This window comes from Tetrao urogallus (assembly GCF_951394365.1).
Source record: "Tetrao urogallus genome assembly, chromosome: Z".
In the NCBI taxonomy this organism is placed as follows: Eukaryota; Metazoa; Chordata; class Aves; order Galliformes; family Phasianidae; genus Tetrao; species Tetrao urogallus.
The window spans coordinates 31,132,476-31,148,390 of record NC_136816.1 but is presented as its reverse complement, the minus strand read 5'-3'; the positions used below and the strand labels follow the sequence as shown (position 1 = coordinate 31,148,390).

General features: G+C 39.3%; 1 protein-coding gene across 1 annotated transcript in view; it reads right to left on the bottom strand.

The window, feature by feature from the left end:
* CPLX1 (complexin 1) overlaps positions 1–15,915 on the bottom strand; it is a gene marked incomplete at both ends in the record, with an annotated part of 97,466 nt that overhangs the window by 30,638 nt on the left and 50,913 nt on the right. The window contains one exon of the mRNA XM_079548401.1: positions 8,107–8,282. Coding sequence (XP_079404527.1) covers positions 8,107–8,282 — 176 coding nt within the window. The remainder of the gene's footprint in view (positions 1–8,106; positions 8,283–15,915) is intronic.

Here is a 15,915-nt window from a genome sequence, read left to right as displayed (position 1 = left end):
TCTAACTTTCCCATCTTTCCCACATGCCTTAGTTGCTTAGAATTTGTAATAAGTCAATTGGATAGCATTTGGCTTAATTTGCTGCCTTAATCTTCCTCCAGGTATATTATAAATGTTGAATCATCTCCTCCAATAATTAAGACAATATGAAAGCTCTCCATTTTTCCTCAGCATCACCAGTAGCAGTTAGAGCCCATGGGGAATGCACTGCAAAGGCAGGCAAAGACTATGCAGCTACCACAAGCAAAGCATGCCCTAAACTTCTCAGATTTGCCCAAATTCAGATCTGACCTTCTACTAACCATCTTCTATCAGGCACATGAGGTGACTAATTCTCTCTGACAGTCTTAAATTCCATGCTGATGAAACTCCAAGCAATGTCAGAATAAAAGCGTAACTTTACAGTGAGGTCAGCATGAAGTCACATCTTGCTGTAAGGAAGCAGCTGCATTTCAAAGCATGTGTCTAGCTCTGATAACTTTTAACAGCAAAGAATGTTGTATCCATTAGCAGAACAGTGAAGGCATCAGGCTGATTTCTCAAGCAGGTGTAATTCCACTAGTCTCATTAAGTCCTGGTAAGTTATCTGTTCATTCAAGATTCAGATAATGAACTGCCAATATAAGAGACATAATGTAGCTAATGTCTGATTTGAAGCAGTAGTGAGAGTCCTTTGGCTGTAGCAAAAATAAAATAGACCTTAATATCCTGTTTCATGACCTTGACAGTCCTTGAATTAGCTTGACATTAAAAAAAAAAAAAAAAAAAAGAAAAAAAAAAAAAGAAAAAGCAATCCCACAGCTGTACATGGGGAAAAAAAAATGATGTAATGCTGTAGCTGTACTTATTACAGACAATAGTACTGATTAAATTACCTCCATACCATTTGCATTTTGAGGCTGACACAAGCAGCATGATCTAGAACAGTCTAACTATATTAAAAGACTAAACAAAAAAAATATGAGGGGGAGGTGCTGGAAAGAACTCAAAGTTCCTCCAGTCACTTAGTGAAATTTTACACCATCCTGATTAAGGGGCTTTTTTGCTGAAGAAAGAATTTTTTTTTCCTCAAAACAAGAAAGAAATAAATAAAATGTTCTGCCTATAGGTACAAAGTGAGTGTGCTCATATCCTTGTTTTAGTCAAGAGCTAAATTCCAGATGGTCTTGGCTCTGCTGGCTAAGAAAGTTCCAAGTGGCAGTTTGGGCCATACAGCCACTTCCAGAGAGCAGTAGCAAGGGGAACAAGGTCTGAAATGGTCTCTGCTTCCACATTCTTAACTTTTGTCATGAATTATTGCCTGAGGAAGTGCCTAGGGTATGAGGAAGAGAAGAAAATCCATTTTCGTGAAGATCAGATTACACGCTAGGCATCCAGCTCTGGAAATCTATTTCCAGTTCAGCTACTGCATGGTTTTGGGCAAGTTGCTTCCATTTCCCATGACTCAGTTTCTCCACCTGTAATTCACCAACAGTAATGCCATACATACACTTAAAATACATACTCTGGAGCTGTCTTGACGAAGAAAACATTTTGTGCATAATTAGGTCTTGCTGGCTGGTGTATAAAAAGCACCATGTGGCTACACTTGCATTTGCAAAGAAGCATCAAAAAGGCAGAAATAGAGCTACCTTCCTGAGATGAATGATATTATTATATTTTTCATAGTGAATCCAGGCAGAAATACTCTGAAAAGACCAGCCATCATTTTCTTCTTAGCTCCATTTTTACGAGCTTGGAAAGTTCCTGCCTTGGAAAACCAGCAAGAATGAATGGCCAAAACTGAGACACACCGTGGGCTGTGTCTACCATGCTGGAAGACTGCAGACCTTGCAATGAAGGAACAATGGGTTCAGCAAGCATATAGGAAGATTTCCTTCCTTCTTCATACAGTTATTTTGATCTGTCAGTGACAGGATGGCTGTAAATGCTACCACCAAGTTTGCTATAGCTCAAATAACTCAATCGTAGCCACCTGCAAATCACTGCTAGTCCTCTGAACAAGGGCAGGTCACCCTTGCACTTTCTCAGGCTATGGACTACACATGGAAAAAGGTGAATGCAGACTGCTACTCAAACTAGAATAAATAAAGGTTTTGTCACACTGCAAACATTCCCATTGTGTCAATCTTCTTCCATTTGCATGTACAAAGAAAAAGTAGCTTTCAAATTAATAAAATCTATTCAATCTCTTCCTATATACATATTTCTTTGTATTTGCACTCAAATCAGACAATATACAGTGGCTGTGCATACTGTTTTCTGCCATGTAGCCAGTTTGCTCTGAAAACAAACAACCCCAAAACCTCCAAACCAAACGAACTCCTTAAACAGTAGTTCAACCAGCAGAAAAAAGTGCACAGGGGAAAGAGAAAGAGGTTGTATAGTGTGATGAGACAAAAAATTACCAACTATTTTTACGACTAAATTACCAGCTATTGTCTTCCCACTTTTCCTCTGGAGGTAACATGAATAAGTAACTGATGGGTTACTGATGGAGGGCTGAGGAGATTTTTGTTACAAAGAATTTCTTAATGGAAATGCTGGATATTTGTTTCCGAACAGATCATATGGCAATGGAGTATCCTCGCATGCCATCCTGGTATGTATTGGACAGTGAGGTGACAGAACAGCTCCTCCGATGGGGTGGCTGGTCAGACACAGATGCTCAGTTACAATGATACTGGAAAAGAGCTTGCAATATCCCATTTTGGGAGATCTACTGTTCTTGCTTTTACAAGCCAGAGCCAAATGTCTGGAGTTCATATTTCAAGAAGCCAGGAGGTCTTGAGACATCACTCATAAGTCTTCCCAGCACCAATCACTGTGTGTCACCTCCATGGGTTTATTTTGCACTCAATCCAGAATTGGTGAATCCTCGTGCCAGCAATGTGCATGGGTTTTGCCAACCAGCTCAGTAAAACAGAAGTAGTTTAAGTGAGGATTTCAGTAGAATAACTCTAAAGGCAACCCAATCAGTGCATAATGGTAAAAAAAGCTGTATTTCAAGAGACATTTCAGTAAGTTCAGAAGTATCACCCAATGGGATCTAGTTAGCAAGTATCCAAAGTGACATCTACTGGTGTAAATTTGGATTAGCAAGAAATGTAGGAATGAAATTACAGTAGAGCTGCACAAAAAGAGCTGCAGGGTGAGCCCTTAGGTATTAATGGGGGAATAAGCAGCTGGAAACTGAACATGCTGATTTCTTCTAAATAACTGAACCTCTAGATCTTACTGATGGAGAGATGTCAGGGTTTTTTTTTTTTTGAGTTGAAACGTGCTTCCTTTTTGCTTATGTTAAAAATGGCCTGAACCTACAACACGCAGAGGAATCCACAAAGGTTTTCCCACTAGGGAAGATCAGTTATTTTAATGTTAAGACCTTGCAAATACACCTTCATTCAGACTTCCTAGGGAATTCTATAAATGTAGCTGGATTCATGAAGACAAAGACATACTGCATATCCTGGAAACTTTCATGGAAATATAAAGATGAAATTGCAAGGGTTAGCTAAGTACAGATTTCTTTGAATAAATCCAAAGATGACTGTTTAATACTGGCCCTCAAGCTCCTTGGCTGGGACAGCAGTCCCTGCTGAAAAGTACATCTGAGAGGTTAGTGCTCTTTCTTTCAGCCTTCAAGAGATGCTGCTGAACTAAGGCATATCCAGATAACTTTGCTAATCTTCAGCTTTCTAACTGTGCTCTCTGGTATTGGAGGTTTGTCAGTCTTTTTCCAAAACACTGTCACCTGCCTCACAGCCAAGTGAGACTTTTACAGAAATACAAAGCAGAAATGCAAACCTGGCAAGAGTAATTCCAAAGGCTGAGAGTGCTGGAGAAGAAAAATAGGTAGTTTAGAAAGATGTTAATGGCCTTTACTCTGAAGTGTTCCATACTAAAGATTTTTACTCAATGTTACAGAGAAAAGTGATATGAGACTTTGAGAATTTAGATCAGAGACAACACAGGCTAGCCAGGACATCCTTGCATGGATCAGGTTGGTACAGAAGTTCTGGCAGGAGGAAAGTCTAGTACAGTTCAAATTGTCTTTATCATCTTTACTGTCTTCAAATGCCAGTATGAAAATGACCTACAGTGGTATGGCTCCCCCTCAGTCACCTCACCTGCAAATGTCCTTCCCTTCCTTTACTCTGCCTGCATTTAATCCAGCTTCCACAGTCCTCAATAGCCAATGAATCAAATCTGTCTAGATATGCACTAAACACTTCAGGACATGTCCTTGCAGCTTATAGCCAGAGAAACCCATAATTAATTTGTTGTAAAGAATGCAATTCTGCTTGATCATCATCATTAGTGATGTTACGATTGTATCCAGTCACCCAACAGCTTACTTCTGTGAATGCACAATACAATCCCGGTCCTACAGAGCATCACACTGGGAGTATCATAATCAGATCTACTGCTTTCTCATAGTCAGAGTGCTTGTGACGCACTTGTAAACACTCTCCTGTCTATAGCACAGATAGTACCAGCACTAACCTAAATAAGCAAGGAATGTTTTTTTTCTTTACTGTAGGTTTTGGGCTTTTTGAAACTATCAAAAGCACAAAAAGACTCAAGTAAATAAAATCTTCCAATTTATGTAATACATAGATATTTCTGAAAATCTCTTAACATTTTCACACTGAACAACAATAAGCACAGCTTAATGCTTAATTAGATCACATATGCTGGTAAAAGTTCACATCACTGGTTTAATACCAATGATTTAAAAGGGAACAGACAGGCTGTTTCACTGAGATGTGAATGTTATTATTTGAATTGTAGAACTGAGGAAAATCTCTTCCTCATCTTTTGACACACAAAGAGTACAATTTTTTTATTATTTTTTTTTTCCGGTTGTTGATAGCCTTCAATGAAAAATGTAATATAAATTTCTTCCTCCTAAGGAAGACTGAATCTTCAGAACTGGGTTTTCAAGCAGTGAAATTTCATACATTTTAACAGGAATTTTTAAACCTCTTGCCAGTACCTAGCCAAGAATGAAATGTTCCATAAATGCACTAACACAGGAGAGTTTAGCTAGCATTGTGAAGCTATTTCATAGCAACAAAGTTTTACCAAAGTTAAGTTTGCACAGCTGAGCTTGCAGAATATTTTTGAAGGTTTGAAACTGTTGGAAAACAGAGTCAGGTCACATTCTGGTTTACTTCTGCCCTATGACCAGTCACAGATGCAAATATACAAATGAAATATAAAGTAAACAATTATGTTACATAGTTACATTGCATGTTGATTATATGAAACAAGAATCTAAGGCTAGAGCTGAAAGTTCTGCTTGTCTTTTTGTCTGAACGATTTATCACTAAAAGTGAGTTTCGAAAGCAGTAAAAAAATAAAAAGGAAGAAGAAAGCAGTATTACAGGAATACTTTCCTTCTGGAGAGTACAAAAGCCTTAACTTCTCCAACTGTCAGTAATCCAAATACTCTAACATCACTTAACTTCAATCATGGAGATATTGAAACTACGGAAGTCCAAATATCTTCAAAGAACAGGAAATTTTTCATGTTTTTCATAGGACATGGACATTTCCAAATACTGCAGAGAATCTTATTGCCTACAGATGAAAATTTCTTACTCCTTCACATAAAAAGGAAAAAATCATCTGAGAGATGTCTAACATTTAAAACTTCTCGAATATAGTTCATACTTGCTAACAACAGATTCTATTATCTAACACAGAAACTGTGTTTTGGCTTTCTACTCTTTTACATTTTTGTTTCCAGGAAATGAAAATGACTTCTGTTTAAAGAGTCAAAGGTCATTCCTAAATGAAGAAGGAAGGAAATAAACCAATTGCTTTTTTCTAGTCTTTTGAAACTATTTTCACAATTCTAGTCACCGAGTTACAATACTTGATCAAATTATCTCTGCCAGGATAAAGCAATCTCCCTCTTTCACATCTGTCAAGCTGAAAAAAAGAAAAAAAAAAATCCCAAACTGCTCCTTCCTATAGCCTTATCTGTCTTCTCTGATTCTGCAGAAAACAGCTTCCTCTTTCAAACGCCATGCTATCTGAGATTATCCCCACAAGAGTAAACCAGTGAATGGGCTCCTGCATTTCAAAAGACCCTGTTGCTAATATCAAATATAACCCACCACATTACTGTAAGAGCTGCAGTACAGAGCTTTGATTGAGATCAAACAACATTCCTCCAATTTACCCTCTATGCACAGCCAACAATTCGCCACTCAAAGCAACACTGATCAGGTATCAATGTATTTCCAAGAGACTTCCACACCCAGTACTCAGCTTGACTCAGCAAAGCTGTCAATGTCCATGGGAAACTGCTATCGGCTAGATGTTTCAGCCAACCTTAAACTGTCTGCACCTATTCTATATCTATATGATGGTCAAGGTCTCCTATGATTAGTAACAGTGAACACTTCAGGTGACATCTATCTTTGTTTATCTAATATCAAGACAAATGCAGTCCCCATCTATCTTGTCACTTCAGTGGTAAAGAAGAGCAGATAGTGACTGTTGGAAAAAAGGCATTAGGCCAGGTACCTGCAACTAGAAATTCATCACAGTTCTTAATGACAAAATCAGACCCATGTCAATGTTTAGAAACACACAAAATACAGTACGTACACAGTGCACACGTTAACATATTTATATTAAAATGTTACAATACAGGGATACATACTCACTAAATATGCCCCCCAAAATAACAGATTTTGACAAAGTTAAATTTCTGAATCTGTCTTATAACTAATACCTTCTCTTTAAGGATCATATGAATACCCTTGTCTGGCAGAAGCAGAGTCAGAGCCAGATGATTGACATTAAGTTCTATGCCTTCTTAGAAGCTTAAGCCCCAAATTCTTTATTTGCAGAACAGTTCTTGATACCTCTTTCCAAGATGCTCTATGACTTAAGAGCAGCACATCCTTATTCACATTTCTGTCCTGAATCATAATGGTAGCATCAGAAGGTCAGCCTCATGTTGTCATTTTTTTGTTTATGCACAGGCACTCTCAGCAATGTGCTGAGACCTGAAGCTTTCTCCCAGGTTCTCCTAGGTTTTCCTACTGCACTGTAGGCACAGCGCATGGTATATCTCTTATACTGAGCAGGACTTCCTCATTTAATGTACAGTTTTCTGTCTAAAATTGTTATTGAACACACCATGAGAGCTGAGCTACCATACCCCGTTCTTGCACTCAGCCTCTACTCCTTTCCAGACATTTTTTTCTTTGGCAAATGATGTAAACCATGGCACAAGACTTCACTATTAAGAACTTCTCCATTAACATTAGCCATGCTGTTTCCAAGAGCTCCAGGACCTCTTCCTATAAAATTCAGTTTTTCAAAAGAGGCTGTTTTGGTCTTGAGGATGAGGAAGCAAAAGTGCCTTCTTTCTACACACAGAAATCCCCAAAACCCAATGCATTGTAAAAATGGTTTCAGCAATCTTAGATTAAGCTAATTTCTCTAATAAAGATTTGTTTCACACATTTCTTTTCAGTCTCATTCTGAATCTTCACAATTATTTGTTTTCTTTTCACACTAAATGGTGACATTCCAAGAATCAGCAATTAAATTCAGTAGAAGAGATTGGTTCCCAATGGTTAAATTCCTCAGGTAACTGAACCTCTCTTTCTAGTTGAGTTTCCTGTGAATAGTGGCAGCCAAATATAAAAAGTTGAGTAGATTGGTGCCATTTCAACCATCAACACAAATAAAGCCTCCAAAGTAATATAGACTTTATCTCTCAGAAGCACAGTGAATGATGACACTCCCCATAAACAGCAAATATAAGCTTGGAGAGCACATAAAGAAGCCTGTAGCATTTGGAATAATGTGGGCATTTAACAGAAGATGAGAAAAACAGTTTTCACCTCACTCCTTCACTCTCTATTTCAATATTCCAGTGCTTCTCATTATGAAAGGTGTGTTTAATCAGGTACAGAGATCCAGGAACAGTGCACAAAATAGAAAGCTCATTGTGCCAGAGTAATCACCTGGCTTTAACCTGGGTGTTCAGGGGACTGGTTACAAATGAGCTGAAAACAGCAGTTCTCCGTTGAGCACTGTAAGTCACTCAGTGCGTTCTGAAAGCCAGATCCCTACCTTGTCTCGAATCCCCTGTCTCATAACTTCTCTTTCAGCCTCCATCTTGGCATACTTGGCTTTCCTCTCCTCCTCTTCTTGTCTGAGGGCTTCCTGTCGCTCCTCTTCTTTCTTGGCAGCATCAGGGTCTTTCTCCTCATCCCCACCCAGCATCTTTCCCATGTCCTTGGTAGCCCCTAGAGAAAGCACAAGAGGAAGACAACCTTGTAAAAATGTAGGAAAACCAACATGATGCCATGTCTCCGCATTTCTCCCACTCAAGAGGGTTTAGACTGGAAAGAGACTCGTGAAATCCTTTCAAATAATATTTCATTGGCATTCTTAGAGGTTAAATGTGGGGAAGACATTTTCACAGGCTCTACAAGTTACTCTTCCCAGAGTGGAGATAGTGGAATATTGGTTCTAGCAGGTAGACACATCTGCAGTATGTCAGGGTAACAATTCCTGATGATCAATGTCTTTAACAATCACCAAAGAATTTGTGAAGATGTGAGCTTTTGCATGGCTTTTCTCTCTTTTTATTCCACCTGCATTTCTTTTCCCAAAGCACTTCTTTTCCCAGAGCTCTAAATTGAAAGCAACCCAGAACTGAAAGCAGCTCTCCAGTGCCTCCAAAATGTGAAAGAGAAAGGGTGCCTTTACATACTCGATAGAGAAGCATGGGAAAGCTGATCATTTTATGCCTAACAACATCTAGCATATATAAATGGCTTTTAGACATGTGGGAAATAATAAATATGACTGCCTCCATTCAGCTAAGCTAATCGCAAGTCTCTAGATACTTCCACACTGTTCGGAAACCTGTGGAGTAAAAGAAGACACTGTTTCCAAGAGCTCCAGAGATCCACCCCACAACAAATCAGCTGAAATATTTGTGCTCCCTTGCTACCATCAGCCTGTGTCTACTATCATTTTGCCTCCTCGGCATTTTGGGAACAAATTCACTCAGCCTCATCAATATTTTCTTACCTTGGATGCAAGAAAGGCTAACTGAAATTGTAAGCAAGACATGCTAGAATTCGATAGAAAGCAGAAAAGCAGTGCAGTCTAGCTGTGTCATACATTCCTACAGCAGATAAATCACTAAGGAGGTTTTTCTGTGTATAAATAACTGATGACCATTAATTTCTGGATTCCTCTCAATAAAACATTATTTATAAATAAATAAATTTCTGCTGATTGTTAAACTCCTTTGGGTTCAGTATTCTATCAAGCTTATCTCTTTTACTTTCTTTCCACTTAGAGCAACCCAGACAGTATAATATGCTAGTTACTTAAGAACCAGATTTCAACAGCAGAAAGAGATGATTTTTTTTGCCCTCTAAGCACTCTTCCAGGTTATCATTAAGTTATAATGTCACCTCTGTTCATCATCCAAAGAATGAAATTGCAGACTTTTTTTTTTTTTCTCTCTCAGACAAGACCAAGATTTTGTATATGTTAAGCATTAGATTTTACAGCTATTCAACACATAAAACACCTACTGGAGCAAGAATAAACTCCAAGATCTTCACAGTCTCTCTCAATTCACCACATATTTCAAAGGCACATTCTAAATGGGTACAATGCTGCTTTGTGGTACCATTGTTAGTGAACTGGAAGAAAACGTATTATGAGAAACAAGACGTTACAGTACATTTTAATTCCAATCTCCTGCATAACTTTTGCTGTAGAAAATCTTTTCTAAATTCCTTTGTCTTCCTAAACATTTGTTCTTTACTATTAGCATCCCCTAGATAGCAGCTTCTGCTGACCAGTGGGGCTCCAGAGAATTTATGTGCATACAGCTAGAACAGTACAATTACAGGAGCAAGCTGCAAGAGGGAGCATAACTTCTGTCCTCATGTCTTCTGAAGCTTCCGACATAACGCAGAAGGAAACACTGAATCTGTTCATATGATAAGCTAGCGTCTTTTTTGTCTTCTTTCCCATCCCAATCATAACATCTAATTTGACATACAGATAAGACAGAGAATGCCAAAGTGATCACTAATCAGTGAGGAGCTTGAAATCAGCATATTTCCAGTACCCCTAGGTAAGCCCACAGGATGAACCCAGAAGTGGCTAAAGCTCCAGAACATGTTTTTGATCCTTACTTCTTAAGAGATGTAAAACAAGGGCAAACTGTCATTTTTCTGGCTGTAGTGAACAATGCATCCAGCAAAGCACATCAACAACGTTCTGGGCTGCATTAGAAAGAGCACTGCCAGCTGACTACAGGAGCTTATTCTTCCCTCTACTCAGCCTTCCCCCTTACTCAGCCCTCTACACCTTATCTGGAGTGCTGTGCCAAGCTTTGAGCTCTCTCCAATACAAAACAGATGCAGAGCTACTGGAGTGATCCAGCTAAGGGTCAATTGGACAATTAAGGGGCTGAAGTATCTCTTATATGAAGAGAGATTGAGAGAGCTGGAACTGTTCAGCGCAGAGCAAAGAAGGGTCAGAGGCCCAGGGAGTGTCTCAGTAGTATGCATAAACAGTTAGTGAAAGGGAATGAAGAAGGAGCCAGGCCACTCCATGGCACCCAGGACAAGAGGAAAAGGGCACAAACTGAAACACAGCAAATCCCATTTAATCATAAGAAAAGTAGTTTTTTTTTTTAAAAGGATGCACAGAGAGGAAGCAGAGTCTCCCTCTGCAGAGATGTTCAGAATTTTACAGGACTGTTCTATGCCACTTCATGAGAAGGGGATTAGATTAAACAATCTCAGTGGGTCCCCACAGACATCAGTGCTGTGGTTCTGTCAGATCTCACAGGTACAAATGTTAAATGAAAGTGCATTTTGCAAGGGCAAGGTTGCAGAGCACATATCCAAACAGATCCTACATCTGAATTGATGGAAAGTAAATTCTTAGACATCCTGACCTCAGGCATAGGAGCACCATCTCCTAAGATCCTTCAGTAGTTTTTAGTGAGGTACTAAAATCTCACAGACACCAATCAAGTTTTTACACAGGAAAATGAAACACAAAATCAACCAGTGGAACCAGTGCTCAATTTGTTACTGGTTCAAAAAGAAAAAGAATTATTGAAAAAAATTCTCCAAAATATTGTCATGTAAAGCTCTTTTCTGCAAAAGCTGTACAGAAGAGCATTTCTAAGGATGACTTGCAGAGAAAGATTAATAGGAGCACCCTGGGCATTCTTAATCAAGCAAAGAATGATGGAAATTTCCACTTGCTTCAGGTAAGGTAATTAAGTCAAATCAGCAGAACAACTTTAACACGAAACTCATTCCATAATGCAGATAAATAGCACCTCATGCCTGTCTTCAAGAGGGCTGCATAAATATGTGTGCTTAGATCTCAGAGGATGTTACGGAAATTCCCCTTCTAAATCACAGGTGTCAGAGGCAGCAGTGTGAGGGTTATTTGAAACATTAATGACCTGAGGAAATTCTGCAGGTAAAAAGTTTTGTATATAGGCCAGAAAAACGGCTTTAAAAATACATTTCTCTCTTAAACATTCAATAACTACTATCAAAATAGCCTCCCTTTTAGAACTTATACTTTGAAAAGAGTAAAAGATGGCAACTCATTTTGCCCTGCCTTACATGACAGGAAGCCCAGGAGATGGATGTTTTGGTACTACTATTTGTGGCTAAGCCATATTTAGACTGAACAGATAGGGAAACTGACGTTTCAGGGTTTTTAAAACAGCAGCATGACTTTCATGCTATTATCTAAACACCTGCAGCTAATCACACTGGAAAAGGAATGGGCCACTCGTTTTGCAGCATCACTTCAGAACCAGAACTAACATCATATTATTGATACTGCTGGGGAGAAACTTTTTATTATCTTGGCCACAGTGCACATATTAGTTCATGGCTGGTTTAGCAGTTGACCTCTACCATTTTACTTACTGTTACGGTGCTAAAAAAAAAAGGCGAATTTGCTATTAATAAAAAAACCTTGTAGCAAATACTGCAGGATTCTTTCATCTGCCTAGAAATCAAGACACTTAATCACTACTTTGGCAGGAAAGTTTGGACTAAGATTTATCTGGAGTCTTCAATAAACAAAGTACTTTCATATGCAAATATTTATTGCAATGTGAATCATATCCAAAGGAATCAGTTCTTATCCAAATGTTCCTGGCCAAACCTCTTTCATGTTACAGAGGTACCTGCAGATTACTCCTTCTGGCTAATGTGATACAAGCTTGGTCTTCCATTGCAGCCAAAGTACACATCAGTATGTGAGACTCTTTCAGACAAAATACAAGCTGTGCTTCTGCTTTCCCACTCCCTCATCTAAATATCAAACTGCATCTCCAACCTGTTTACTTTTCTCTATCAAATTAATTGTATGTTAAGTGTAAAATGAGCTAGATATATTGAAAGAGCATGTATCATAACCAGGGCAAACTCCCAACAGGGATGGCTAAATTCAGATTTGGGCTCACAGATATTTCAGTGTTTGATGGCTATCTGGCTTCCCATTACACCGAGTGGAAGCCCACTATGACCTTCAATTCATAGTGATTCAGTTCTATGTCTACAGTTTTATCAGTGACATTTCCTACAGTGCCTGAATCACAACCAACAGAGTTCAAGGTCACATTAGGCTCCAGGCAAGGCACACACCCATCTTTGGTGAGCTTACATACCTATCTCAGACATCTATACCTCACACAGACTCCTTGCCTTGTCTTACACTGCAAGCTCCATGTTAGCTATTCTGATCTAGTAAAGTCATCTGATCAGCAAGTTAATGTCCAAATTTATCTTGATTTCAGACAGAGTATAAGACCCAAACTAATTTACAGGTGCAGAAGGCAAAAAGTAGACTGAGTGAATTGCTTTTCAAGATCTCTACCCAGGCAGATCTGTGCTCTTTTCTGGGTTTTCCTCTAAGACTTATAATTTGTATCTTACGAGCTTTTCAGACGTAACTAGCTTTTCAGACATGCTACATCTCCCTTTTTTCATCTCTTCATCATTAAAGCAGCAATGATAGTAGATGCCAACATTGCTCAAGGACTCTGTGTTTTCCTGAAATACATGATGTAAAAAAGCTGACAATTTCACAGAATCACAGAATCACAGAATCACAGAATTGTAGGGGTTGGAAGGGACCTCCAGAGATCATCGAGTCCAACCCCCCTGCCAAAGCAGGTTCCCTACAGCAGGTCGCACAGGTAGGCATCCAGGCAGGTCTTGAACATCTCCAGAGAAGGAGACTCCACCACCTCCCTGGGCAGCCTGTTCCAGTGCTCCGTCACCCTCACTGTAAAGAAGTTCTTGCGCATGTTTGTGCGGAACTTCCTATGCTGCAGTTTCCAGCCGTTTCCCCTTGTCCTGTCTCCACTCACCACTGAAAACAGTCTGGCCTCGCCATTCTGCCCCCCACACCTTAGATATTTATAGACCTGGATCAGGTCTATAAATCAGGTAAATCATAAAAGGTATAAATCAGGTAATTTCTTCTTTCTTTGAGTCCACCTCAACGAGGAGATGCCTATTCCAATGTAGAGTTTGTTATAATTCAACATACAGTTATCAAACTTGTCATGAGCAACAGAAATTACACACTACATAATCTAAAATCACTGTATTAAGCCCAACAGAAACCCTGGCCTTTCTATCCAATTGATGGAAATGAGAAAGGCAGAGATGGGTCTGGTCCACAATAATCCAGATTGCTTCACTTGTTTCAGAAGCAAAGATCTTATCTTTACATCATATCATTACAATAAGAGGGTAGCTACTATGATCCTGTACAAAAAGTAGACCTATCTCTCCTCCTGATCCACTTGAAAGTAGTACAAAAGAAAACAGTGCTATTTTAGGAATATTTTTGGTGCAAAACAGTACATTTCTCACTTTAGAAAGCTGTTTTCTTGCAGATGTTTGCATGTCTCATGAAAAACAAGGACAAAGATTCCTCTAATATCTGCCTTACACTCCTTCAGGTCCGAGACAAAGGTGCAGGGTCTCCTCTTTCTGCAGTTTTATTAGACATGAGATACCAATTCCCAGTCAAAAGGTAAATACCACATTAATCCTTTAGCTGAAAAGAGACTGATTTCTTCCTACTAAAATTTGAGCAAAAATGTAACAGCCTTCCAGGAAAGTATCATATGCTTTACCAAAATAGTACCTGTGTGAACAAAATACCGTGTTTGTACATTAGTACTGAATAGCTCCGAAAGGAGCCATCACAATTTATCAACTAACTAACACACCTATGAAACACATTAGAGATCTCACTTCTGTAAACAAGCCACTAATGCTAAGTTCACTTAAGAAGTACTTGAGAAATCATAACAACTTTGGAAAGGCCAATTTCTGCTCCTTCTGGTGCAGTGGGGATCTCTGATAGGCATAATTATCACTGCACTAAGTGAAAAAATTCTTGATGCAATTCAACTCTCAAATCTCAAAGCAGACATGGAGCTCTGTTCACTTCATATCTACTCAGTTGAAAAATCTTAAACAAATGAGAAGGAACATATTGATTTGCATTTTTGCTCACTGGGCCAAGCTACAGCCTGAGGTAATTTTTTGGGTCAGTGACATGCCTAACAGTTTCAGTGGTTACTTTTACGAAACATCACAGAAAAATACAGTTGGAAGGATCCCAGTGAGGTCAGTCTGAACATATCAAGCAGTGAGCTATGGTAGTCCAAAAGTTATCCAGCAGTAGAATACAAACGGCCATGCAGGGAGTCAAAAATGGACACTCAGAGCTTCAGCTTACTTCATTTACAATACATAGATTTGTTTTTTTACTTTGTTCTTCTCTCCCTGCTTACCTTAGTGGATAGATTACCTTTCAACTAGAATGACCTGATAGGGTTGTTTCCATGCTGGAGCAAGTACTGCATCTTACAATAGAATTGTGAAAGCACTGTTGATGGCCTGTCAGTGGTAACTCATTTGTATGCTATGTAACTCAGTGTTCTTTTTACCTGTTTTTGAAAATTAAGCACACTTCCTAGTTGTATCATTTTACGTTCCTTGACTGAGTTTCATTTCCTTCCTTCCTCCCTCCCTTTCCTTCCTCCCTCCCTCCCTCCCTCCCTCCCTTCCTTCCTTCCTTCCTTCCTTCCTTCCTTCCTTCCTTCCTTCCTTCCTTCCTTCCTTCCTTCCTTCCTTCCTTCCTTCCTTCCTTCCTGCCTTCCTTCCTGCCTTCCTTCCTGCCTTCCTTCCTGCCTTCCTGCCTTCCTGCCTTCCTGCCTTCCTGCCTTCCCTCCTTCCCTCCTCCCTCCCTCCCTCCCTCCCTCCCTTCCTTCCTTCGTTCTTTCTTCTGTTATCTCTCATGAAGCCTACAAGGCAGCATGAACAATTGTGTTCTGATACATAAACATGTTGTATGCCAGATGGCTACTGATGTCACAAAATGACTTTTCATGTCAGTAGCCACAATATGGTGGTACAAACTAAAATGAACTGAATGTAAGATTTTACAGTAGAAACAAACCAGAGGTCAGTAAAAAGGTCTATTGATTCAGTCTACTGCAAGTGGGTTTTGAAATGTTAAAAAATTCAAGTTCCACACCTACACACATCTCACATTCTACAGGAGATCAGCTTCTTTTTCATCTGAGTGCATCCTTCTACAACATTCAAACCCAGGGCTAAACCCTTTTGCTATTGTCTCAATAGGCACACAAGCCCTTAAAAAAGGATGAATGTTACTGTGTTCACTGCTAGAACTTACATTCTTGGTGACTGCAGAGAAAATGGCTGGAAAAGTGATGAGCACACCAAACAGGCCCTATTGAAGATTTGACTGGAAAACCTGTGCAAATAGTTTTTCAGCAGCCCTTCATGCATTATACTCCGTATATGTACTCCGTAT